Source organism: Aethalodelphis obliquidens, unplaced genomic scaffold (assembly GCF_003676395.1).
Source record: "Aethalodelphis obliquidens isolate GAN/ISIS:26980383/991018 unplaced genomic scaffold, ASM367639v1 scaffold8, whole genome shotgun sequence".
NCBI classification, from domain to species: domain Eukaryota; kingdom Metazoa; phylum Chordata; class Mammalia; order Artiodactyla; family Delphinidae; genus Aethalodelphis; species Aethalodelphis obliquidens.
The window spans coordinates 47266970-47294594 of NW_020837952.1; the positions used below are offsets into that span (position 1 = coordinate 47266970).

The window sequence follows — 27625 nt, forward strand, 5'->3', positions numbered from 1 at the left end:
GATTTTTTGGAAGACTACTCCATTTGAATGTTAAACTGGGCAAAAATTGGCATACCTCATCTGTTAGTGACCTCAGGAGTAGAAGGTAACCTTTGCCAGATTATTTCAAACACAAAATCTTTTAACATCCAGTTACATAGTCTTCATGTACTTGCTTCATTTCTTCTCTGGCCCCTAGCTTCCCTTTGTAATTTCTGCTGATACAGAGTGTCCCTCAGAATCAGTGATGTTTCATCATGTTAACAGCTTTGAATATTTGTTTCCAACTCCATTTTGATTTCTTAAGTAGGGCTTTAAATGCCTGGAAACTTCCTGTTTAAACAGAAATATATGATTAATTAATCCAAGTTTTCTTCATTTTCTTCACTTAGCATAAAGCCATAAAGGCTTTTTAGTGTTGTTGCTTGTAATTGTTTTAAGAATATAAATTACCACCTTATTTGGACGCTACTGCTGAAAATTTGAGTCTTTAAGAAAACAAGTTTTGAAGGTGCAGTGAGCATGCCTATGCTTTCCTTGATCCCTATAGAAACTAAATCTTTGGTAGCAGGGGGTCTTGCCATTAAATCTTATTTGGCAAGTGGATAAGTATCTGCTTTGCATAGCAGTAATGATAAACTTTCCCACCAAGTCTAAATGTAATACAGGGAAGGGAAATCCAAAGACTAAATGAATGACTTCGAGATCAAGAGAAGATTGAGATTGAGAGGTTCTTCAGTAATAGTGGAGGTTTTTAGCAAAAAGAGAAATTTCTCATGAAACTGGGCCAATTATTTTCTGAAGTAGTCAGTTTTTCCCCTTTTTTATATGAAGGGATGCTCACCCTTCCCAGTGTCTACCACCCTTTGATCTAGCAATTGTGGAAGCATCATTTGGTCTCTGATCCTCCCTTTAGCATGCCTCTACCAACTGGGTTCCTTAGGTTTTCCAGAGCTTTGCTGTTTGGGGAAAAGATAATCTTAGTGATAGCAAAAAGATCTTGCCTCAGGTCTACTCACCACCAGTTCTCTCTTTAAACACCAAGTGCCTTTACAGGAGTATTTGAAACTTAGTGATGACTAAAAGCATTAACAGAGAATGTGGAGGTTTGGGAGGAAGGTAATCTTCTGGGTCTTCTCTAAAGTAATAGCTGTTAACATATAAATCAGGTTGACCACTTGTTTCTACTTTTAATTGGTTGTCATGACACATAGATTGCCTCATCACTTGGAAATTAAAGCGACTGTTTATCTTGAAGAAAAAAGGAAAATTGACCAATAGATAATTATAGAGATTAGATATGAACCAAGCTGCAAGTCTGCTGGTTTCCCTCTAATATAGTTAGAGTGCCTTATATTTCGCAGGTTCAGTAAAATCAGCTGAACTTCAGGAGAATATTATGGAAATCTTTTAAACTAGGATTTTGTTGTTTGACAGAACCACTCTCTGATCAAAGGACCTGGGATCAGATCCTCTGTAACGTTCTAGTTGGAGACTTTGGGCAAATTATTAAACCCGCAAACCTTTAGGTTTTTTATTTGCTAAGTGGGAATAATTACCTGTTCTCTTAAATTTACAGTAAGGATAAAATGAGAAAATGTATGTGACAAGTACTTTGAATTAATGGGTGTGGTATAGTGAGAAAAGCAAGAGATTTGTAATCACTTAGACCTGGGTATAATTATTGACTCATGGGCAAGTTTCTTAATCTCTAAGGGTTTCTTTTTTTTTTTTTTTTAATTTATTTTCTTTCTTTATTTTTGGCTGCGTTGGGTCTTCGTTGCTTCGCGCGGGCTTTCTCTTGTGGTGAGCAGGGGCTACGCTTCGTTGCGGTGGCTTCTCTTGTTGCAGAGCACGGGCTCTAGGTGCATGGGCTTCAGTAGCTGTGGCTCCTGGGCTCTAGAGCACAGGCTCAGTAGTTGTGGCGCACGGGCTTAGTTGCTCCGTGGCATGTGGGATCTTCCCGGACCAGGGCTCGAACCCGTGTCCCCTGCATTGGCAGGCGCATTCTTAACCACTGCGCCACCAGGGAAGCCCTCTAAGGGTTTCCTTATTGTCATTTCTGAAATGGGAATGGCATGTGATTAAATGGGATGATATATACCAAACATCTAGCCCAAGGTTGGGCTCGCTGTGAGCACTCATGTTAGTCCCTCACTCAGTAGTAGATCAGTGTCAGAAAGTCCACGCTGCTGCCTCCTTCCATGGTGACATCTCTGTCACGGTTCATACACTTTGCTTTAAGTCTAGATGTCGTGACTTTCTCATATTCTTGCCTTTGTTGTGGGGAAACCATTACCAAGTGATTAGAATCGGTACTTTGTTAATTCACTCAACAACTGTGCCAGGCACAGCTCTAGGCAGGGGGGCGGGGTGGTGGTGGAAAGTGGTGAACTGAAAATTGTCCGTCTCTCATGGAGTTTATATTCTAATGGCTGTATTAGTTTCCTATTGCTGTTGTAACGAACTACCATTTAGTGGCTTAAAAACAACACAAATTAATTTTCTTACGGTTCTGGAGGTTGGAAGTCTGAAATCGGTTTCTCAGGGTGTCAGCACAGCCGGTTCCTGTTGAGGCTCTGAGGAGAGAAATCTGTTTTGCCTTTTTGGAGGCCACCTGTGTTCCTTGATACACTATTACTCCATTTTCAAAGCTGCCAGTGCAGCCTCTTTGTCTTCACATTGATTACTGTAACGCAGTCTCCCTCTGCCTCCCTCTTAAAAGGATACTTGTGAATAAGTTGGGCCCCGTGGGATAATCCTGGAAAATCTCCCCATCCGCAGATTCTTAAATCACATCTCCAGAAACTCTTTTACAGGTAATGTATTCACAGGATCTGGGGTTTGGACTTCAGTGTTAGGGGACCATTGTTGAGCCTGTCACAGAGTGGGAGACCACAGTAATTCTGTCAGTGATGACTGCTCTGGAGAAAAACTGCTTGGAGAGTGGCTGAGAGGCTGGGTCAGGGTGGCCCCTGGGAGGAGGCATTGAAATGGCGTCTGTTTGTTGTGAGACATTTGCCAGAATACTCGATACAGAGTGAATGTTAAATATTACTGTGGCTCTAAACATTTTAGGCACATGATAGCTGGCAGGTCTAGATGGTTAACCAGAACCTCCCTGGTCCTCCTAGGAGGAAGGTAGTGTAGCAAGCATCTCTACTTCACTGACTGGGCACAAAGACAGTTCTCTGATTTGTATTCACCTCAGTATTACCGTTTGATAGTTTTCACCCAGCACCACCTGTCAGCATTGATTGAAATTTTCCCTAGGCCAGGAGTTGGCAATGTTTTTTCTGCAAAAAGCCAGGTAGTAAATATTTTAAGCTTCGTGAGCCATATGGCCTCTGTTGAAACTAGTCAACTGTGCTCTTGTTGCAAAAACAGAAGCTCTAGACAATATTGAAACAAATGGGCGTGGCTGTTTTCCAATAAAATTTTATTTATGGATACTGAAATTTGGGTTTCTTATAATTTTCATGTATCATTAAGTATTGCTCTTGATTTTTTTTTCCTTTATCATTTAAAAATGTTAAGAAGAACCATTGTTAGCTCAGGGGCTGTGAAAAAAACAAACAAACTACAGGCCTGCTGGGTTTGCCCCTCAGGCTGTAGTTTGCCAGTTCCTGTTATAGGCCCGGGGCCCAGGCTCTTCAGAAGGTCTGTAGTATTTAAACCATCATTTAGTTTTATTTCTTTCATGGCCCATAATCCTCCAAAGCAGAGGCTTGAGGTATATCGCCTAGTGGGTGCCAACGTGCTGGCAACAGCAGTCAGATTTCAAAGGAAACAAGCAGTCAGCAGTTCGTATCGTTTATATAGTCACTGCAGACAAGGAACCCAGGCAGGAGAATTTAAGCAGTTTGCCCAGGATCACATAAGTGACAAAGTCAGGTTCAGATTTGGACTAAATCCAAGCTCCTAACCTATTATGTTACACCCCTGGTACTTTTTCAGTGTTTTCCCACAGTTTTATTTTCAGGGATGAGGAAGCTGAACTGAAGCCCAGCCTCTCAGTATACATAACAGAGTAGGAATTAGCACCCAGGTGTTTTTTATTCTAAGAATATTTTTGAACATCACATGCATGTGGAGTTGGCACTGGTGATGCAGGAATGAGACGATGCTTGTCCTTGTAGAGTTGATGGGATTGCGTGAAGATGCCAGCAGGGGCATCAGAGGAGGATCCAGCCTGCTGGGCACAGTCAAGTAAAGGCTTCCAGCTAAATCTTGAAGGACAGGAAGGCGCGGAACAGTCTTCACTAAGTGCTCTGAGAACCTGTGTTAATACAGTTGCAAGAAACAGGAGAATGTTGTTTGGGAACCTTAGGGAAACAATGGAAGAAACGGGCCTTACGTTGGTGTCTTAGGATGTTGGTAAAAGAGCCTAAAGGAATGCTTTAGAAAGGGTGACATATTTATGTACATTGAATAAAAATAATAAAACATCATGCAGTTGATATACTGGATCAGAATTTGATGGGAAGAGGGCATTTCAGGTGAGAGGCGATGCAGGTTAAGTGCAGGGGACAACATCTGTAAAACACGCCAGAGCTTTTTGACTTAGCCCCTTGGGCAGGCAGGTTCCCTTTTGTAGGAAAGGGAGAATTAGTGACTGAAGGGATTTTTCCTACCAACCACGGTGCCAATATGCTTTACCTCAGGCTCAGCAGTTGGGGGTGGGGGTGGGGGGAATGTTGATTTTACAAAAGGAAAAAACGGACTCCCAAGGATTAGGTGATGAGCCCAAGTCACCTAGCCTTGAGAGTGATAGAGCAAGTATTTTCACCTAGGTCACTTCCACACCAGAGCTCATGTGTAATAGTTAAAAAACAAAAACCTGTGCCCAAAGGATAGGAGTCATGTTTGGGGGAAAAATAAAGATGACTTACTCAGATTTTAAAGAAATCTGAATTGCTTTCAGCATTGTGCCTTTCTGGGGGAGTCTGGAGCACAGTTTTTGCTAGCGGTGGGGTGGAGGAAAGGCATTGAGAGGCAGATGGAAGAATACACAATCTGTAAACCTCACAAACAGCTGCTGGGGGGAGGGGGGTGTATGTTTACACTGCTGTCCTTGGTTCTCAAACTGTGGTCTTCATTCTGCCCACCCCCTTCAGGAAGTCCTTGAGGTCAGAATTATCTTAATACTAAGGTGCTCTTTGCCTTTTTCACTCATTCTCTTGCAAGTCTACCATGGAGTTTTCCAGAGGCTACATGGCAGGCAGAGTGGTGCAACAGACTGAACACAGAAAAGATAGTCATCACAGAGAATTACAGAGATATAAAATAATGCCACTCTTCTCACTAATTAAAAATGTTTTAATCAGTTGTTTATGTTTAACAATGATGTTTGATATTTAAAATTTAAAGATATTTTAATAACTTAAAGTATTTTAATATTTAAGATATTACATTTTTTTTCTTAGTTTCCAATATACTAAGCGCCACATTAACCAAAGCTCTAAATAATTTAAGGTTCTGAAGGGATCCTGAGACTAAGAGTTTGAGAACTCCTGTTCTTTATCAGCTTCTCTGGTCAGTAGTTACCAATATTTCTAGCAGTCGTAATTGGAGAACGCGGGGCATTTTTCTCTTGTGTCTCCTTACCCCATCTGTGTGCGCCTTCCTTACACTGTGGAGGAGAGAGCTGTCTTATATTGTCTATCTTACTTTTATCTCAGATGGGCAACCACTTCCTTGCAGTTGAATGACAGCAACTTCAGTTTTAAGTTGGATTAAAATTTTAAAACATCATGTTTAGTTCTGGGGTCAGCTGAATGCCTCAGTTGCCTGTCTTGCTGATTTTACTTTACAGAACTAAAAATGTTCAGGCTCACTGAGAGCTTTCTTGGTAAAATCTGTGTGCCCGGTTGATATAATTTGATTTAAACTTGAACCATAAGAACCCAGGTCTGATACAAAATTTCAGTACACAACAGATTTTTATAAACATTGGTAGAGGGAGTATGTAGCTTTCCAGCATGACAGTGCATTTTCCTTCTTTTGTTTCAGTAGATGTGTTGGGGGAGGCGGTTATAAGAACAGGTGGTTTTTATTTAGGCAGCCAGTGATTGTGTTTTGGCACCATCTGTGTTAAGTACATGCAGATAAAATGAGGCTGAGATTAAAAATGGTTATTTTTCCAGAAGAACATCTAGCTGCATCTATTTGTTAATTCTTTTCAAACAGCAGGTCAGCCCTTCCGCTCTGAGATCAGCTAGAGAGAGGAACGCTTGTGACCTGAGGCTTATATTGCTCCGTTGATCTGAAGGGCTGTCATTACCAAATTGTTTTTCTCCCCACAGTGCCTTGCATTGGAGGAGCCTCGGCCATAATGCCAGCCAGCCTCTCATGTTAGACCTTTTGTACAGACGGTCAGGGTGATGCAGGCTTGCCCCTGCTGTTGCTGGTTTCCAGGTGCTCTCCCTTCAATCCCTGAGCCATGGTGTGTACCTGCCACGCTGCCCCGGGGGCAGCCACGGTGCCGCGCCTCCTCCACCTTTCCATACTGCACCCCCTTCTACATCCCAAGCATCCAATTCTACTGTTCCTAAGCTCTGCCTTTTGTCCCCCACATCTGATGGTAGGCAGGAGAAAAATGTGCAGTCTGGGCTGGTAAATTTGGGGGCTTTTTTGATTACCAATGTTAAAACTTGACTTAAAAAAGAAAAACATTTTTGTGTGCTTGTTAACAACTTTTCCAATCATTCTCTCATGTTAGCAGATTTTTTTTTTTTTTTTTTTTTTGCCGTACGCGGGCCTCTCACTGTTGTGGCCTTTACCGTTGCGGAGCACAGGCTCCGGACGCGCAGGCTCAGCGCCATGGCTCACGGGACCCAGCCGCTCCGCGGCACGTGGGATCTTCCCAGACCGGGGCACGAACCCACGTCCCCTGCTTTGGCAGGCAGACTCTCAACCACTGCGCCACCAGGGAAGCCCCAGATTTTTAAAATAAGAAATAATTTTAAATATTCACCGAAACAGTGTTCCATGCTAATATGAAATGTAACTAATGTGTTTTAAAACCAGTGGAATCAAAGGATGTTTTAAAATTAAAAGTCTAACGTTTATATTATAAATGCCAAGTACATGGAAACTACTAAATATAGGAGGCTTCATACATAAGCAGATTAAAGAAATGAGCTTTAAGGGTCACTTGTTTATTTATTTAACCCTCTTCCCCCATTTATTTAAAATGTCTTATGAAAGCAGGGACTTTTAACATTTTGTTCAGGTCAGTGTCAATTAGTGATTTTGTTCTGAATTTCTAGATTTTATGCTTTACCTAAACAGTGTAGAAAAAGTTTTAAATATTTGGCTAACCTGTTTCAGTTGCTATTTACCAGGTCCCTATCTTAATCTGTGGCCTTAGCCTACTCATTATTCTACCTTTGACTAGAAAGTGAAAATGATTGCCAAATTGTATTGGGTCTATTAAAAACGTATAGTACCGATGTTTTTAAAACCTAATTTAAAGCCTAGTTTAAAAATTCTAGGAAAAAAGAGCCGATCAAACTTAATTTAGGTCTAAGTTGCTTTGTTGGACCATCAGGGCCTTAGTTTTGTGTACTATGAGGACACTTCAGAGTAGCTGTCTGTGATGTGGAGATGCATTAGGACAGTCCTAACAGAAAGCAGGTTACTGATGACCACTTGAAGGAAGGTTGAACATTTCCATTGCATGCTATGATGTAAATCAATATTTTTCCTTTGCTTTTCTTTGAGGAAAGGTTTTTCACAAAACTTTTCAGACATTGCTGCTTTTAAGTTATTTTTACTTCCATTGTTTTTCTTCTTTAGGCTTATCAGGAGGGCAGACTTCAAAATCTACTGAAAATGAACGGCCCCGAGGATCTCCCCGAGTCCTATGACTATGACCTCATCATCGTTGGAGGGGGCTCAGGAGGACTGGCGGCCGCTAAGGCAAGGCTTCTTGTGTGTTCTGGGATATGGGTAGAATAGTCACATCCCCGACAACATTCTCCAGGTCCCCTGTGGAATTTGAGCTACTCTTGTGATGTTTTATGCGTTAACTTGGGCAGGGAACGTTAAGGACATTTTTCCAGGTTCAGCTGTATATTCTTTGTATAAAAATACTGGGGCCAGTATTCTGGGACACATTTTCATTCATTTTAAGTTTGGTTGATTTTTTTTTTTTTAAGATAATAAGGGGTTTGTATGCAAATGGCTTGAAAAGAAGTAAATATATTTTTATTCTTTATAAATACGATAATTATTAGTTGTTTTCACTTTGATGATTTCCCTAATCACAGAACCTCCTCCCCAATAGAAAGATGGAGAGCAGTTGGATTTCTTAAGCTTAATTACTAAAAGTTTTTGCCTCCCCTGTGTACGAAATGAGGTAAGAGTGTATCCACTAACTCTGTGGCCTGGAGGTGATGGAGTACAGGACGTATAAATACAGGAGATTAGGAGTACGGCTCCTGGCCCTGAATTGAGATACATTTTCCATGTGTGAGGGGCCCTTGTGCCTGTCGTTGTTCCCTATCACCTTGTTTGTTTGTCCTCCTCTAAGGTGTAGCTTGTGGTGAATCAGTAAAGGTAGATTCAAATGAAGCTGTTCAAATTGGGAGCAGGCCAATGTCTGGCATCAAGCATTGCTTTGCTGTAAATGATTCAGGAGTAATCTCAGATTTTTTTTATTCTAGCAGTGGTGGCTTTGAAGACACATAGACTCAGTCCTTTCAAATAAGCTTTGGAGGTCTAGTTGCAAATACACAAAGCTTATTCTCTGAGAAAGATAAAGGATACTCTGCAAAATGAACTTGTGATGGTCGTCACTCCCCTAAAATAGATTCGGAAACCTTAGAGAGATCATCAACTTCTCCACTGGCTCTTCGCGTGAACATTTTAGGAAATCTGACAATTTCAGAAGAAAAACTTTTGCAGTATTCTGTTCAGAAACTGAAGTAGATAAAACTTCGAAGTACTTATAAAAATATTGTCTTACTGGATACAGGTTGAAACAAGGATTGTAGACTATCAGTATATCTGTTTTACTGCCTGTTTACCACTTGCTTAGAAATGGCCACATATTTTTCAGATTATTGCTTACTTTATTATCGTTTGGCTGGAATTACATGATAGGATTCTAGGGATTCCAGCTGACTCTGACGGTTCTGCAACTGTAATCTGCATATTCTTTAAAGCTACCCTTATTGACTAAGTATTGCTTAACTTTTACCTTGGAGTTGCACTAATCGTTTTGGTATATGAAATTCTCAGGTATTAATGATTGGTTATGCTTTAGGCATTATAGCTTAGTAAAAATAACATGGGTTTTCAACAGCCCATTTCCAGTCCATCATGTTAACCATTCCAACTCATTTTAATAATTTTATTTTCCAGGAGGCAGCCAAATATGGCAAGAAGGTGATGGTCCTGGATTTTGTCACTCCAACCCCTCTTGGAACTAGATGGGGTAGGCTTTTAAAATACCTTAGAAGTGACTTTGTAGGAGCAGGTTTTTCCCTGGCACTGGTTTAAATGGCCCCTAATGTCCAATTTTAAAATTAAAAATTAAATAAGCAAAAAGAAAAAAACCCCAAACACGTACTTCTTTCACTTGTGCTAAGTTAAAATGGACTCCAGTTAAATGTTGAAATAGGTAAGTCTTATCAAGATGACTCAGCTGCTTCAAATTAGAAGGAGGCAAGAAGAAGCAGGAAGTCTGGATAAGACAGGGTCACAATTTCTAATTCGTTCATCAAATATTTGTGAAGGTGTCACTTCTGTGTCGGGCACTGTTCTGGTGCTGGGTGTAGTCCCTCTGGCCTGTGGAGCTCACATTCCATAATGACACTCGACTAAGCATTCTCCTGAGAGGGCTTCGATTTCCTTCACTGTGGAGTCCACTGCCATCTTGCAGTCTTACTCATGCCATTTTGGCTACCTCCCCACCTGCCTAACGGAGACAAGTTATCACCATGTTCTTTAAACTCAGGGACACTAAATCTTTACTTTTTTTGGGTGGGGGTGGTGGTGTCATGAATCCTTTGGTGAGAATCAGCGAAGGCTATAGACCGCCTCCGTAAAGAGATGCTCGTATACACCAAACTTTCTGTGTGCTCCCAGGCCCACTGCAGTCCAGCCACGCCCAGCTCAACAACCCCTTTATCAGTTCTACTCATAGGGCTGGTGGCAAGTGTAAGGTTGTACGCAAAGTAAGGCTTCAGTTTCTGGCATTTTTATCAGCAGTCAATTAACTTTGAATCTTTGAAGTATGTGGAAGTTGTGGAAATCTGCTCATTTTCATTTTAGGGTAATGTTGCTGTGTTTGGTCTATAAGGCTCTCTGAACTTAGAAATGTCACGAGACTTAGGAATAAACTCATATAAAAAGTATTGGCTACATTAAGCAAATAAATTATGATGTTTAATACAATAGCACTGGTGCTTGGGGCAGGCCACCCCAAAATACACACAGTGGCATATTGGTTATTTTGAATTAAAGTTACTTAAGAAATGGCCAGTGCAAGAGGGACACTCTGGCTCTCCTTTTTGTCTCTGAAAGCAGGAAATAAGTCATGCGAAAGGTGCACTTCCTGCATCTGGAGGTAGCGAGGCAGCCTTATCACAAAAGATACGGAATTTGGGGCTGAAGAGCCTATTGTACACAAACCTGTCACCTCTTTAATTCGTCCCAAGCCTAAACTCTGTTTAGATGCTTAAATAATTGGGCACCCAAAACCTAAGTTTCTTTGTCCTGTCAATTTCTCACAAATGTGTTGTTTCTTTGTCTAAAAAGTATAAAAACGGCCTGCTTTGGCTACTTCTTAGGTCCCATTTCTATGAAACCTTCATGTGCACAAATTAAAATTTCTTTCTTTTTCTCCTGGGGATCTGTTATGTCAAATTTATTATTAGTCCAACCACAAGAACTCAAGAGGGATAGAAGGGAAATCTCCTCCTCTGTGATGTTAGTAATAATCATTGCCTTTTTTCTTTGGAGGATTGTAATACGGGCTATAAACTGATTTCTCAATGTTGTTGCAGGTCTCGGAGGAACATGTGTGAATGTGGGCTGCATACCTAAAAAACTGATGCACCAAGCAGCTTTGTTAGGACAAGCCCTCCGAGACTCTCGAAACTACGGGTGGAACGTCGAGGAGATAGGTATGTGGGGGAAGCTGCTCTTCCGTTTGTGCTTCTGAGGGGTTCAAGCTGGGATCTGGCAATGCGCCATCCATCTACAAGTAACCCGGAATTCGTCTCTGTTGTTTGTTTTTTTGTTTTTGTTTTTGCGGTACACGGGCCTCTCACTGTTGTGGCCTCTCCTGTTGCGGAGCACAGGCTCCGGACGCGCAGGCTCGGGACGCGCAGGCTCAGCGGCCATGGCTCACGGGCTCAGCCGCTCCGCGGCATGTGGGATCTTCCCGGACCAGGGCACGAACCCGTGTCCCTTGCATCGGCCAGCGGACTCTCAACCACTGTGCCACCAGGGAAGCCCTGTTGTTTGTTTTTTTAATGGATAAAATCACGGGGGTTATCCTGTGTCGTGTTAGCTCTGTAGCTATTATTATGTATGGTAAGAACAGATATTGCACTTGGAGTACCTTTTTATAATAGAAAACCAGAATTCTTTCAAATAAATTCTCATAGTTGTATAGAGTTTCCTAAGGAAGTGCAAACTACATTTGCTTTCCTTTGAAGCTATTACATTTTTCTCTCACCAGAAAAGTCTGTTCCATGAGCTGATATTTGGGGGGATTGTTTGTTGAGAAGGGGGGGTTTTGTTGGATTAAAAATATTTAGACTACCATAGAAACCCTAGAAAAGTTGAACAGGAATCCGTTGACTTTAGAAGGTGTAGATGACATTATCTGTAGAAGAATAAAATGAGGTCTGGCACAGCTTCCTGCCTAATTAATTACGTAGGTCACTATGTCCTTGAAGAGTGAGACTCCAACCCTTATCTGATTTTAGTTCTGAGGGACATTGGAGGGAAAATCTTCTAGCCAGCAGCTAGGGTAAATTGTTTTGTGGCTTTTTCTGAGTTTTAATTAAGAGTTACTAGATACCCATGTGTAAAAGGTATAAACACATGCTTTGAAAATTTTTGCTCTTCCTCTAACCTAGTCATGCTTCCTTTGTTGATGCTTTTAACTTGAAGTTTTCTTATGCTGGGGTCATATCTCTTTCCTCAGACCCTTAGAAGGCTGCTTTCTGTCAGTGACCTTTGGAGGCCTGAGACTGGTACTGAGAGTTTTGTTATTTGGTTCTAAGGTGCCATGCTCCATGTCCTTTTCCCTTGCCCAACAGAAAGGCAGTTGAGCAGACTCTTGACCTATGGAACGTGAATTTAACACTTCATCTGCTGATGGTCCACCTCTGTTTTTCACCTCTACCCTCCCCGCCACCTCCCAAGTTATTTACTCCCGTGTCTGAATGCCCAACTGAGTCTGCTGTTAATCCACTCTTTGCCTTCCTGGGAGCCTACTGTCAATGTACTACCCAGTTAACAACAGAGTCTCTCTTCAGTTAATGTATTAGACTTTTTAGTAGACTTTTTAGAAATCGTACTAGTGAAGTTATATAATATTACTATCGAGTGCTTGTTCTTTGTACTTGAGTCTCTGCTGGGGAAATACACAAATATTTATAAAGATAAATAACACAAATCTGTAGGTACACAGGTTTTGTTATCATTGATGTACCAACTAAGTACCCTGGGAGCCCAGAGGTGGGATCGGTAAATGATTTAAGAGGTGACTGGAGATGACTTTTTAGATGTTGTGTCCTTGACAGCCAGCAGAGGAGGGGAAGGTCAGTTCATTTAGACAGTGAAGGAACGAGGTACATATTTGAAGAATAGTAAATACCCTGGCACCTCTAGAGTAGGGAGCATGTGGGGAACATAAACGAGGACATTTGCTGTGGGCTGAACACCCTGGGTGGTTTGGAACAAGGGTAGGAGGAGGAATGTGGACCAGCTTAGGGAGCTGCACAGTTGTGCTGAGGGCAAGTTGGAACAGATGTTTTGTGATTGTTGGGATAGTAGCGGGAAGAAAATGGGGAGAGGAGATAAAGACCATAGCTGTAGCAGAAAGGAAGCTACCATCTTTCCCCACTACCCACCTCAGCCTCCTGCCAGCCTTATGGATTCATCGAGGTCCTGCAGGACAGGAGTCGTGATTAAAGTCAGATCATCTCATTTTCCTCTTTATTCTCCATTCCATCTTTTTTTTTTAAGATTAAAAATATTTTATTTAAACTTTTCTTCATAAACACTTTTAACATTTTTTTTCAATTTAAAAACAGAATGGATAGCATAAACATGTTTTGAATAGATTATATTCACGGCTTGGGAAAAATTACCTGACAAAAATGTAAAGACTTCCAAAACAGGTATAAAAGGCAAACCTTAAATTATTCTAAGATTTTTAAATCGGCCCTAGGATTATTTGACTACTGGCCCAAAATGTACCTAAAGGTCAAAATATTTTTTCTATAGACAAAATGTGCCCAAGGGGTATAGGGCATATACAAGTTAGATAGAAAATAACCTCTCTGATCACCTCACTGGAACATTCCTTCAGAAAGCAAACACCTAATCCTTACTGATATACTGATTAATAAGGTTTTTAATGTAGTTGTTCCCAAAGATGTAAAAAGAAAATCTAAGAACATTAAGGAGGAACAAACAAAGCTGACAGCATTCTCTCAATGTTACTCGTGTAATATTGAAGTTATACTGGTATACTGAAAGGAAACGACTTCCATGAGTTTACCTATTCCAGTCTATGTCTATTGAATATTTGACTTTATAAACTCTTGATAAACTAGTTTTTCAGAACTTTCATTTTTAAGATAAATCTCTTTTTAGAAGATATTTATCCCCAAACCAACTCTAATCTGATAGAATGTATGATCCCTAAAAATGTTCAGAGTACAAAAAAAAATGTATAATAGGCAAACAGGAAAAATGGCACGAGCAGTTTTACTGCCACATAGCCCTCATTTATATCTAATTTACACTATTATCTATGTTGTTTTACTTCAGTCTAAAATTTTAAATTACGTATTCTCAAAAGAGCTAGTCTTTTCTGAGAGATAGCTTATAAACTGAAATAACAATTTATATTATAAACTGAAATGTTATGACCTACAACCACATATACATATATAAAAATAGTCCCACTGAACGTTTGACATGTTTAGATAATGTAGCTCAAATAATTTGTTATAAAATATTTTAAAGCTTAGTTTCATGTAATCAAGAGGAAACCATTTTTACCACTTCTCCCCACACAAATGTGTGTCCTTTACTATGACTCGAGCAGGCTTCCCAGAATGAGGTGTCCAGAGGTGCTGCTTTAGAAAAGATAAGTGAAGGGCTCAGTCAATATTTCACAAATTATAGTAACACTCACACAGAGTAATGAGGACACAGAGAAAGCTGTCTCAAGAAAAGCTAATAATTCTATTAATTAAGCTTTACTTTTTAAAAACCAGTAGTATTTCTTCCAATACAAAACCTTCAACGTGAGAATCTTGAATTTTATGAAAAGGTTGTAGTGCAAGGATTTTCTTTAAGCAGATTAAAATAAAAACTTAGAAGGTCAAAGACATGGAAGAGAACAAACGTTTCTAATTAAGATGCAATTAACAAAAATCAGCTATTTTTGTAAAGTCTGGCATTTAAAATGTAAAGTGAAAATTAACACACAAAGATCACAGCAATTACACTGTATAGTTTTAAATCTTACTGAATTAAAAAAAAACTATTTTGAGCACATATAATGTATATAAACAAAAATGGTTCCAAATGAAGCACACAAAAAATAAACTTGAAAAAAATTCTATGAAAAAATTTTCCATAGTTTAGTATAACAAAAATAAATCTCTTTCAGCAATTAAACCATAATTTAAAAAGGGAATGTAAGTTAATCATGGATTTAAAATAAGCTAAATTAGCACTACATATAAACAGAAGAGTTTTCTCATACATTCAGAACCCAAGCAATAACAACTATTCTTAAAGCTCAAAACTGATTACAGCTGACATCAGGTCAGACATGACTTACGTGTGAAGCTAAACCCAGAGTTAGTTCAAGTTAAAAGATTTCACAAATTTTCCAAAACATGAACTTTGATCTTGGCCTTGTGTTTTTACAATGAAGACCAAGAATATTCAATTGTTTGCCCAGATCTTTCTTTAACTAGGACTACGAAGTCATATCTAAGCAATTAAAGAGAACCACCACTGGAGTGTAAAAGCCTGATGGGGTTCCCTGTCTCTGTCTTTTCCAGCAAAAGACAACAATGAGGAAAATAATGAAGACGTTACTGTTATTTTCTTTAAAGCAAGACGGCACACATATAAAACACTAAGCCAACTAATACATTAGAAAAAGAATTAAACGGCTAATCTAACTCCTAGTTTTCAAAAGTAAAATGACTAAAAATGATTTTTAAGATGTAGAAAAAGACTTTTACCCATATTACCATGGGAAACAGGATACTGAATTTCGTTTTTAGAAACTGAAAGTAAATGATAGGACCACTTAATAAAAATTGAAGTCTCATATACAAAAGAATATTAAGTTGATTTCTAAAGCCAATCCCAATGTTTCACTTTTTAAAAAACTACTTACGTACCTGACTGTTTCTAGCCTCCAGTTGTAGAGTTTTAAAATCAGGTTTTTTTCATAGTTGTCTATTTTAATTGCAAAAATGAAACAAGTCTTCACATTTCCATGATTTCACTCTTCCATTTTATATTCAGTGGCGGCAGCAGCAAAAAAAAAAAAAAAGTAAAACTAGAAAATTTACACAACAGCCATATAGAAGGCATTGCAATATTGCACCAATATCCTAAGATCTGGCAAGTTCTGCCAGTGTAGATCTAGTCTGTATCATATATAGAGTCTACTCAGAAGAAAATGGCATCAGTTTGGATGATCCACTCCCTGGTTATTCTTGCTTAATTTTGACAACTATATGCTTTTTCTTCGAGTTTAAAGAGTTGAAAGGTGCGGCTAATCCTAAAACACTTATTATAAATGCTTTTAAACAGTTATTCTTGATCCATTCTGAACTTTGAGGTTACTGTCTCTCATGCTAGTAGCTTTCAGTAAATAAAACAAAAGCTGAGGGCTTTCATCCCCAGTGCCACTAAATATTTTGTACTAAATAAACAAGTAGATACGACCAGTTAAGATTATAATTCTATTCCTTACCTCTAAGTCAAAACTGAGCTCAAATTGTCCACAAGTTGCTACTTTCCATTCAATAACAGATGCAGCAGCCTTATTGAATGTAAAGAATGGGAGTTGCACTTACTTTTAAGGGGCCTTTATTTAGGACTCTGGTATTACCTAAATTCTCTTTAAAAGTGCTTGCACGCTGCAGGGCCAGGGCTTGCCATATACCACTCCGATGCTCACTAAAAACAGGGTAACATTAAACAGACTGCAAAGAAAAACATTTTCAAAAAGAAGACATACATTGATAAGCAACACTAACGTTTACTTTTGAAAATAAAACATAAAATGTTAGTTTTCATAAAACCATACATGTTTCAGGAATATAAGGAGTTTGAGTATTACTGAATCAGTATGGACTGAAGATAGGCTACTCTGATACCAAACGAGGACTCCAGTTATTTTAACTTTCTAAAAATGTTAATACATGAAAAGACGTTACATCTAGAATACAACAAGTATGGCAAACCGTGTGTGCAAGTGCACTAGCTTAAAAATATAGAATCCTAACCACGCATAAAAGGGGATGTGCCTTATATATTCATAAGATGTAAGCAAGTGTGGCTATGCTTTCACTAACACAATGCAGATAAGAGAAGGCAGCTTAGAAATAGTGTTCTGAATATAAAAAAGTTAAATTTGTAGAAAATTTATATTTTTGCATTTTCAGCAAAAAGCCATGCAAAAAGGTCAAGAGTTTTAAACTTAAAAAATAAAATCAAAAAGTCTAACAGACTGCAATACACCGAAATAAATGTTCAGAAAGATTTCAGATAGAGATAGGAACTGAAATTACATCCAGTGACACTTATCAGGTCTTCTCTTAGAAGACGCCTGACTCCTACACTGACATTTGAAAGAAATGTTTAAAGCATAACATCAACTTCCCAGATAAGTGAATCGTTCTATTAAACTGCTTCTGGAAGTAGTTTCAAGAGCTAGTGCTTAGAATTGACTTATTGCATGAATTTGAGACCACTAAAAAGAATAAAAAGGATGCGAGAACAGAATGAAAACATTTTCATGTATTAGACCAATGGCTTTGATAGTAAAACTAGTGGGGTTCTTCTTTATGTTTTTTAATTAACTACTTTGTCGCAAACAAATTTTTTGTTTGGCTTTATTGAAGGGAGAAAAATGCCATTAGTTGCAACGTCTGACCTCGTCCAGTATATATTCTGGAAAATGTAGGTTGCATACTTGTAAACCATCCAGCTTGCAGGGCAACCGCGGGTACTCATCTTCCTTCCATTTGTTTTCATCCGGATCAAAAGTGAGAATAGAATCGCTGTAATGACCATTGTAGCAAAGGCCTCCAAGAACCATTATCTGTTTGTCCAGCACAGTCACACCATGGCCACTTCTACCAATTGGCATGGACGCCAAGATGGTCCACTGATCAGTCTCTGGGTTGTACACTTCTGTGGAAGGGCATCCCTGAGACTCAAAAGAGGCCCTCAAGATCACACAGACACCACCGAAGACATAAAGCTTGCCGTTGTAAGAAATCATCTTGTGAAAACATCTAGCGTAATTCATTTTGCTCTTATTCTCCCAACAGTTGGTAACTACTTGAGTTCTCCTTGTCCGCTGTTCTATGGTCCCTTCTTTACTGGGGTCAAACACGCACACTTGTTTGGAGGTGGAAGATGAGGTGATTCCACCAGTGATAAACAACTTGTTATTGAGCACTGTCCCCTCATGTCCATACTTGTTAACTGGATAAGGATCCACAAATTCCCATTTATCATTGGTGATATCATATCTCTCTGTTGAATAGAAAGTCTCATCTCTGGTTCTGCCTGCTACAGCATAAATAAACTTTCCAGTAACACCAACTGCAAATTCTGAACGTGGTACAGACATGTCTGCCATCCGGAGCCAAGAGTTTTGTCTCGGATCATACCTGAACACTTTGGAAGAAGCATGGAATTTGCCGTCTGGGCCCAGTTCTTCCCCACCCAACAAGAACACGAAGTTATTCACGATAGCAAGGCAGTCCGGACGCAGAGGTACTTGTGGGCCCTCCAGTTCCCACCAGACTCTTGGTTTCTTTAAGAGAAGTATTTTACTGTTAACCATGCTATGTCCAGTCATGCCTCGGAATACTGTAGTTTGGGGTTTGGCAGAGCGGATGCGGCTTGATTTCATGTCCAACAGAGGCTGCTGGTGAACGTTCTGAAAGTAATTCAAGGCTTGGTCAACTTCATAGCGCAGCTGTCGGGAGTATCTATAAAATTCTGATGTCTTAACCTGATGTTCTGAATGATGGTATCGGTATGTCTCCAGCGTCTTCTATCATGCCACAGCCAAGACTGCACAGCCTCGTACAGCTCTGTCTCTGGGAACCTGCTCAGATGATCATTATCCAAGTAAGACATGAGCTTCTCAAAGCTCAGATAAGACAGGAAGTCAGGCCTGGACATGAGTGGTACGAAGTTGTCTAGCAGAAAGGCGTCCAACTTCTCCCTGACTCCCTCGATGTTTACACCGAAATCATCTAAGAGTCTCATAATTTCTGCACAGTTTTCTAAGCAGATTTTTGCTAATAGAAAAGAGCAGCAGAACTTCACCACTTCTCTAAGTTGAACATACATGGCAGCCTGAAGAATATCATGAACAGTACTCATACTCAGTTCTATAGTTCCATAATACATAAACTGAAGGACGTGGCTGAAACCAGTAGCAGTTAGACCTTTTAAATGAATTTTGTCCTGATCTCGCTCCCTCATATCTGCGGTAAACATAATTCTGAAGTAATCACTCTGGGTGGCCAAGAGTGCTTTATGGGCCTGGAACTGATGATCTTCAATAACCAGAGTGACATCAAGAAGCAATCCCTCCTCATACAGTGCTCTGAACCCAGCAGAGACCCTGGTGTCATGGATGGAGAAACAGAATCCTTCCACGTCCCCTGCCATGAATCACCTAACACAGCAAAGTATGCACAAGATGAAATTAATATCATAATTTTTATCAGCACTCCATTAATCCAAAAGCTATATACTTTCATTTTGGAAAGGTAGAACACAAAAGCGCTGTAAATGAACATGTGAAACAAAACCAACTTGTTCACAATCCATACCCTGGAAGCTCGGGGGTCCGTCCAGCCTCTAGTGGACGGCAGTCTGCATCAGGAATAAGCGGGCCGGACGGTGGGCGGTCGGGCCCCGGGACGGCACTCAGCTGGCTCCTCGAACGTCTATAAGGGGCCGCTCCAGCGGGGGGCGAGTCTGCGCGCCTGCGGCCCCCACGAAACCAGTCCTGGGAAAGAAGACAGCACTGAGACGCGATTCGAGACAGTCGGGATCTGCGCGAGGCGGAGCGGCGTCGGGGCCGGGCCCGGCCTTGCCAACACCAGGGGCCTCGCAGCACCCGGCGGGGGTCGGCGGTAGGGCTGACTCGGGACCTTGGGCAGAGAGAAGGGCTGGGGGGTCGCGGGCAGCAGCAGAGGTGCAGGCACTGGCGACGTCGACGACGGCGTCTCTGGGCTTCTCTCTCCATTCCATCTTATTCCAGTACATATGTAAACCTGCTGTCCCTGGAGGGAGATCCCATTGTTCCATTTGGCAGACGAGGAGACTGAAGCTCTAGGGGGTGGGGTAGTGCGCCCATGTCATAGCTGAGAAATTGGCAGCACTAAGGTTTAGACTGAAGCCTTACTGACTTCACAGCAGATGGAGTGTACACAAGTGGTGTTCTTTAAGCCCTCGTGGCTTCAGTGGCAATTCCTCTGTAGGACCAAAGTTTTAGGAGCTGTTGTAGTGGCAGGTACTTTCAGAGCTTTTGACATGGCTCTGTGTTTACCTCTCCTCACCATGGTCCCCCCAAAAGGGGCAAGTTCTATATGTGGTCTGTAGGCCATACTCCTCTGGGTCTTTGGGAGGAAAACCTAAGAACCACTCATTTTATTTTCTAACCACTCTCATAAGATCTGTGATCCGTCTCAGCCCCATCATTCCACACATACTCTTTTTACCAGTATTCTCAGTGAGACTTCTTTCCCCAGAGCACCTAGGGTTAAGATCCTTCCTTTGCCCCATTAAAGTGTAGGTTGTTAGCGTAGACAGACTTGGGCACTAGTGCTGACTCTGCTGTGTACTACCTGTGTGGTGAGGATTAAATTCAACAGTGTGATTAAAATACTTGCCACTCAGTGAATGTTAGTTTCTGTCCCTTCCTCCTGGACTTGCTTCTTGTAACTCTTCCCTGTTCAGAGCGTCAGTAGATTGGAGCAGACTCCGCCAAGCACTTTTCTTGGCTCTTTGTTTAATGGGTTGTAGGAAACATTTGTGGATCTTACAGGAAGTTGTATATTTGAACAGTTTATTTCCCGCTTAAAGAGAAGGACATGTAACAAGAATACTAATCTGAAAAAGTCTAGTATTTATTGGGAAAAATAAGGTTGTTCCAAGCAAATTTTGATCTGTGCTGTAATAATTTCCATATAGTGTCTTCTTCATAGTGAATGCCACTGGCCCTTAAATCTCAATCAGTAACAGTTCTGGAGAGCTATAACTCAGAGTCATGAAAATGTTATTCATTCATATAAGGTCTAGTACTCAAATTGGTATGTAGAAGTAGTGGATGTTAGCTTCAAAACTGTCAACTCTTATGAAAAATGAAGTAGGTGGAACAGAATACTTAGTGTGGTTAGAAATGTAGGAAAGTACATATAATGGGTCTTTAGAATCTTTAAGAGATAAGTATAGGCGTGTGCCAAATGAATTTTATTAACAGGGTCAACAAAGTATAATTCTAATAAATTCAGTAATCAGGTGGGTGGTAAAATATAACTTGAGGAATTGACGAACCTTCTTTCCAGCAACAGAATATATAGGTAGCTGTCACGTAGCAATAGTAACTCCTTTACTTATTTATGTTGAACTTATTTCTAAATTATATGATGAGGAACTAATAAGTGTACAAAGACGAGGCAATAAAGAAGCCACTACCAGCACAGTCCAGATCTGCACATTAAAGCCAGCAGAAGCTCCTGAATTCCGTGGGGTTTTAAAACTTGAACCAAATCAAAGTTACGTTATTTTTCTATCCCTACAGAAATTATTTATTCCACTAATTTAACAGTTTTAGTTAGCTCTTTGGTGTTTCTTCCCCTTTTCCAGATTTTAAGGTAGAAGCATATAACTTTGTATACCTCCCACCCTTGTATGCCTTTGTCAGCAGCAGCAATCCCAGAGTCTTTGACGCGAGCTGTTTGAAGAGCTGTGCCTACTGTTTAAATCCCCTCACTCTTCCTAAATGGAAGCCTGGTGGTTCACTTACTGTCATCTTCAGCTTTTCTCATTAAGCCTCAGGAGCAGGCTGTGGCCTGGTTGTGGGAACCAGAGCTGGGCGTCACGGGAGTGGCCTGCTGTGCCTGCCGGGGCCAACACCAAGGGAGAGGGAGCCCACCAACTGGGGGAGCAGTTGTTGCCTCCCTCCTTTTGTGCTAAAACGCTTGTGGTGAAGAATACAGTGGATTTAGACAAACATCACTTCGTCATTAGATCTTCGAGGAAGAAGGAAACTTGGAGGTGTATTTTTCAAATGAGAAACCCCTAGAGGCTGCTGGTCCGTGTTCCCAAGAGGTGAAGCATGAAGGCTTATTTTGCATTTTTCAGAAAGAAACACATCTAATCTCATGTCCTGGACCAAAGAACAGCACTCCCGTTTTCTTGGAAGACTGCCCTCTCTGACACTGCAAATAGTTCTGAGCGTGGTGAAGGAGGAAGGGCCCTTTGGACCTGGACCAGGCAGCACAGCTGAATCTGCCTGGTGATGGGGTTGGGGCGGGGGGGGTGACATATCCAGGACTCAGCCTGTGATCTGCTCTTTTCCTAAAAGCTCCAAGCTGAGACTGTGCCGAGAAAAGAATTATGTGAGCTCAGTCATGTAAACTGGATGAATCGGAACTTTCTGAAAGATTTACTGGCTTCATATTTTTTTCAGATTTATATGTTTGAGTTCTCTTGTGCTCAGGAATTAAGTGTGCCTTTAAAAAATTAAGGATTGTGAAGTTTTAGGATCCCAGAGAAAGCAAGGTCATTGGTTTGCAGTTGGGGGCTTGCAGAATTTCTGGATGTACGTATTCTCCTACCACACACCTGAGGGTTCACATACATGTCTGTGCTGCCATGAGTTTATGTGTGGCCCTGGGCAGGTCACCCATCCTTCATTTCCCTGTGTATATACTGGAAGGAATTTGTGCCCCTTCAGGGACTTTGAGGTGCAAGTGAGCAGGTGAGGCGAAGATGTAAGGATGCTAGTAGTTTGATTAGTATTGTCGAACCCAGGGGTGTACAGTAGGAGGGGGGCGGATCCGGGGCATCCGAGAGTTGGCTTTAAGACCCAGTTGCTGAGGTTGGCGTAAGGGCACACCCAGGTGAAATACAGGTCCTGCCTCGCCAGCTAGAACCCGCATCGCAGAGGCTCAGTGTTGGATTACAGCTGGTAGACCAAGCAGCAGAGTCAGGAGGCCTAGGGGAAATGCTGGGCCATGCCAGTGGATGGGCTGAGTGCGGTTGGGGAGCATCCAGGTGGTATTTGGGAATGCAGGAAGGCAGTGGACTTGGGGCATTACTGGAAGGCAGGGCAGCCCTAGAGAACTGGGGTTCTGGGCATGTAATCAGTCCAACAAGGATCCATTTACTACCGGCAGGATGTAAAGTAGGAATTTGGATTTTATAAGACAGAAACTCAGTTCCCAGAATGGAATGCAAGACCCAGGACCATAGGAGCAGGTGGAGGACCTTGGTGCTGAATCCTAAACTGATGAGCTGCAGCTTTTATTTTTTTTAATTAATTAATTAATTTGTTTATTTTTGGCCGCGTTGGGTCTTTGTTGGTGCTTGCGGGCTTTCTCTAGTTGCGGCGAGCGGGGGCTGCACTTCGTTGTGGTGTGCAGGCTTCTCATTGCGGTGGCTTCTCTTTCTTGTGGAGCACGGGCTCTAGGTGCGCGGGCTTCACTAGCTGTGGCTCTCGGGCTCTAGAGCCACAGGCTCAGTAGTTGGGGCGCACAGGCTTTGTTTCTCCGTGGCATGTGAGATCTTCCTGGACCAGGGCTTGAACCCGTGTCCCCTGCACTGGCAGGCAGACTCCCAACCACTGTGCCACCAGGGAAGTCCCTGGCAGGCGGATTCTTAACCACTAGTAGGCTGCAGTTTTTAAATTTCTTCTGCCTGAGCATAACCACACTAGAGATTGGTGCCTGCCTACTGTACCAGAGGATGAAGGAACTTTGGTAGAGAAAGGGGGTTTAAGGAGTTTGGAAATCAGGTGGGGCCTGACAGTTACAAAGGAAGGCTTTAACAACAGAATTAAGGTTGAATTAGGTCTGATCATTGAATCTGAATTTCTGTCGTTGAAATAATTTATTGGTACTATTATTTAGTCCCAGCTATGTCTTCTTTTAGAATATGGTATCTCCTGTAGGATTAGCAGAGTAGAATCCACTTAGTGCTTCTACCACTGTAAAGTTTCAGAAATTAATCTGGCCTTTGATCTGTTGTTTCTCCCTGGGGCTTTATTGGCACATTGCACTGGACAGTTCCTAATTGTAAGGAACTGTAGCGGAGGATAGCATCACTGGCCCTTGGGCATCCCTAATTCACAGTGATAGCCAAAGCCACCACCAAAAATGATGTCTGGGATTTGCTTAAAATATTTTAGTAAAAAGACGTATATGTAATGAGATTGGTAAAATGTTGATAATTGTTGCAGCTAGTTGATTGGCAAGTGGGAGTGAGTTACACTGTTCTGTTCCATTCCTGGTGGGGAAACAGTGAGTCCTGCCTCCTCTTTTTTTTTTTTTTTTTTTTCCGGTACGTGGGCCTCTCACTGTTGTGGCCTCTCCCGTTGCGGAGCACAGACTCCGGACACACAGGCCCAGCGTCCATGGCTCACGGGCCTAGCTGCTCCGTGGCATGTGGGATCCTCTCGGACCGGGGCACGAACCCGTGTCCCCTGCATCGGCAGGCGGACCCTCAACCACTGCGCCACCAGGGAAGCCCCTGCCTCCGCTTTTTATAGTGGTGGTGGACGGACACCGGATGGACAGGCTGGTTGAGGCTCCCTGCAGAATCCCTCACGCCCCAGCACGTAATCCTCCTGGCCTCATGACCACATGGCCTCCAAGGTCCCTTTTTTTTTCTCCCCAGCTGAACTGATCTCTGAAGGTTTGCTCCAGTTCTGACATTTTATGGTTCTATTAATTGAATCTTTATAATCTGTGCTCTGGGAGGCCACAAGCCAATTTTTGTGCTGTCATTCCTACTTCCAGCGGCTGGCCACTGGTACTCATAGAATTGATTGCATCGCTTCCTGCCTGACCAAGCTACTTAGCCCTGACTCTAAGACTCAGATGCTCATTTCTGTGACAGAGGCTTTCAATGCATGTTGATTCTCTTCTCCTTCCTTCCAAACCACAGCTTCCCCAGAACCTGCCTTCTTCTACCACCCGAGTATATTTTACCCGTATCTTTTTTTTTTTCATCATCATTGTTGAAGTTAGTAATGAATGAATGACAGGATTGATTTTTATCCATTGAAATTCAATATTATATTAGTGCCTTGGCTCAAAGGATTCATTTTATGGTAGAATTTTAAAACTCCAAACTTTTTCTGTAAAGGGCCAGATAGTAAATATTTTAGGCTTTGTGGGCCATCTGGCTTATGTCACAACTGCTCACCTCTGCAGTTGTTGCATGAAGGCAGCCCTGGACAATACGGAAATAAATGATCGTGGCTGGATTTCAGTAAAGCTTTATTTACAGAAAAGGTGATTGGCTGAATTTGACTGGTGGGGCCTTAATTTGCCAGCCCCCTGGTCTAGACACTGTTAACCAGTTTGGTAACTCCAAATCTGGCTACACCAGAATCTCTTAGAGATTGTTACACATTCAGAATCTTAGGAATCTTAGGTTCTCAAGAACCTAAGTACCTTGTTACCCCAGCAGTCAGTGTTCACAGTCCAAGGTACAATTCCCAATTCCCATTTATCCCCCTAGATAAAGAAGAAAAAGCTTTCGGTATGGTTATTTTAGTCTTAAGAACTGCCAGAGATTCTGCACTATTTAATTGTCTGGTAGTTTTCTAAAAGGGAAAAATAGTTGAAAAGATTGTTTATGTGCTTGAAATGAAGGACTTGCCCTTTTAGACTAAATAGTTACCGGGAAATGATATTTACCAGGTGGCAGCAGAAAAGCTAAACATTTTGTCTTACTCTCTCGTGCAGTGAAACATGACTGGGAGAGAATGACAGAAGCTGTCCAGAATCACATTGGCTCTCTGAACTGGGGCTACCGTGTGGCTCTGCGGGAGAAAAAGGTCACCTATGAGAACGCATACGGGCAGTTTGTTGGGCCTCATAGGATTAAGGTAACCATGTGACAGTGTATGTAGCTGTTTTTGGTGTGTTTTTAAGCTTTTGTTGGGGGAGGAAAAGAGAAGGTGATTATCCTAAAAAATGATGGCCACTGTGACCCAGACCGTCCAGTTTGGTGATTTTGCAATTACTTCTTAGGGACTTTCTCTTGTGGTGTAGTAAAGGGTAATCTGGATTTGGGGCCACATTAGCTGGATTTGAGTCTTGGCTCTGTCGCTTCCTAGCATTGGGACTTTGAGCGATCCCTTAACTACTCAGAGTCTTAGTATCTCTTTCTTACTGCATTAGCAAATTTTTATGAAGATCAAATTGGGCAATGTGGTATAACAGCCTTTTTAATTATAACGTTTACAATTCTAAAGGATAATAATTTATTAAGAATTGATATATTGGTTCCTTCGTAGGCAACAAACAACAAAGGCAAAGAGAAGATTTATTCTGCAGAGAGATTTCTCATTGCCACTGGTGAAAGGCCACGTTATTTGGGCATCCCTGGTGACAAAGAATACTGCATCAGCAGGTAAGGACAAATTGCAGGGAGAAAAGGGGATTTTTGCTTTTTCTTCAAACCCATTTAATCCTTTTCCTGAAACTTAGTTTTTCCACCACATTTTTGTCCAGAGGGACAGGGAATTAGGAAAAGGAGAAAGGAAAAACTATTTTAAACCAGAGAACACTAAAATTCAGAACTATAAACATTGGTCATCTTATCACCAAGAGTTAATATCGCTGCTAACATATAGATACATGCTTACAATATTTATATTTGAAATTTATATTTGTGTGAGTATATGTTATACGTGTATACTATATAAAACCAGATGGATATTCACATTTTATAAAATAATTGATAGATACGTTTTTGTTTTTCCAAAACTAGAATCATATATTACCTTTATGTAGATGCTAAAAAAATTAGAGGATAGCAGGCCATTTAGGTTTCTCAGATCCTAGTTTTTCCTTACTCCTTTGCCATTTGTATGGTTGCGTTGTCAGTGTAGAGGGACCTTCTGAAATCAGTGAGTCAAGCAGGAAGGTTTTGCTGTGTGGTTTATTTTTGTCCATCAAGTGATAATAATGGTGACATTATTGTTCAGGAGTTTTGAATTATGAAGTCATTAAGACATTGTTGATAAGTATGTCTTCTTGGATGCTTTTTGCCCAGGACTTTCTGGTTTTCTGATGGTGTTATAAATTACTTGTTTTCAGGCTTTTTTTTTTTTTTTTTTTTTTTCAGGCTTTTTTTTTCTTTTGTAATAGGAGTTTATCCTTTGAGCCTCATCGGGGGCAGCTCAGATGAGAACTCTTGTCATTGCTGTCTTGGATGGGCTCCCTTCTCATATTTTAAAAAACTCATCTCCCAACAATGCTTTTATGATCTCTTATGTCTTGTATCTTCCTCATTCTGCTAGAAGATTCTGTCAGGTTTTACTTTTTTTTTTTTTTAACATCTTTATTGGGGTATAATTGCTTTACAATGGTGTGTTAGTTTCTGCTTTATAACAAAGTGAATCAGTTATACATATACATATGTTCCCATATGTCTTCCCTCTTGCGTCTCCCTCCCTCCCACCCTCCCTATCCCACCCCTCCAGGCTGTCACAAAGCACCGAGCCAATATCCCTGTGCCATGCGGCTGCTTCCCACTAGCTATCTACCTTACTACGTTTGTTAGTGTGTATATGTCCATGACTCTCTCTCGCCCTGTCACAGCTCACCCTTCCCCCTCCCCATAACCTCAAGTCCTTTCTCTAGTAGGTCTGCATCTTTATTCCTGCCTTACCCCTAGGTTCTTCATGACATTTTTTTTTCCTTAAATTCCATATATATGTGTTAGCATACGGTATTTGCTTTCTCTTTCTGACTTACTTCACTCTGTATGGCAGACTCTAGGTCTATCCACCTCATTACAAATAGCTCAATTTCGTTTCTTTTTATGGCTGAGTAATATTCCATTGTATATATGTGCCACATCTTCTTTATCCATTCATCCGATGATGGGCACTTAGGTTGTTTCCATCTCCGGGCTATTGTAA

The 27625-nt window shown here is 41.1% G+C and overlaps 2 protein-coding genes across 5 annotated transcripts in view; one reads left to right on the forward strand and one right to left on the reverse strand.

Moving 5' to 3' along the window:
• Positions 1-27625, forward strand: part of TXNRD1 (thioredoxin reductase 1) — a 71470-nt gene that overhangs the window by 13462 nt on the left and 30383 nt on the right. For all 4 annotated transcript variants that reach the window (XM_027107401.1, XM_027107402.1, XM_027107403.1 and 1 more), the window contains 5 exons: positions 7780-7902; positions 9349-9421; positions 10995-11114; positions 25440-25582; positions 25994-26109. In XM_027107401.1, the coding sequence (XP_026963202.1) occupies positions 7816-7902; positions 9349-9421; positions 10995-11114; positions 25440-25582; positions 25994-26109 (539 nt within the window). In that variant the 5' untranslated portion in view covers positions 7780-7815. Of the gene's footprint in view, positions 1-7779; positions 7903-9348; positions 9422-10994; positions 11115-25439; positions 25583-25993; positions 26110-27625 lie in introns of those variants that run through there.
• LOC113620925 (kelch-like protein 15) lies at positions 13238-19925 on the reverse strand. The gene is given in 2 exon segments (XM_027107399.1): positions 13238-18456; positions 18459-19925. Coding segments are annotated over 2 exon segments (1776 nt in total). The 5' UTR covers positions 19126-19925; the 3' UTR covers positions 13238-17347.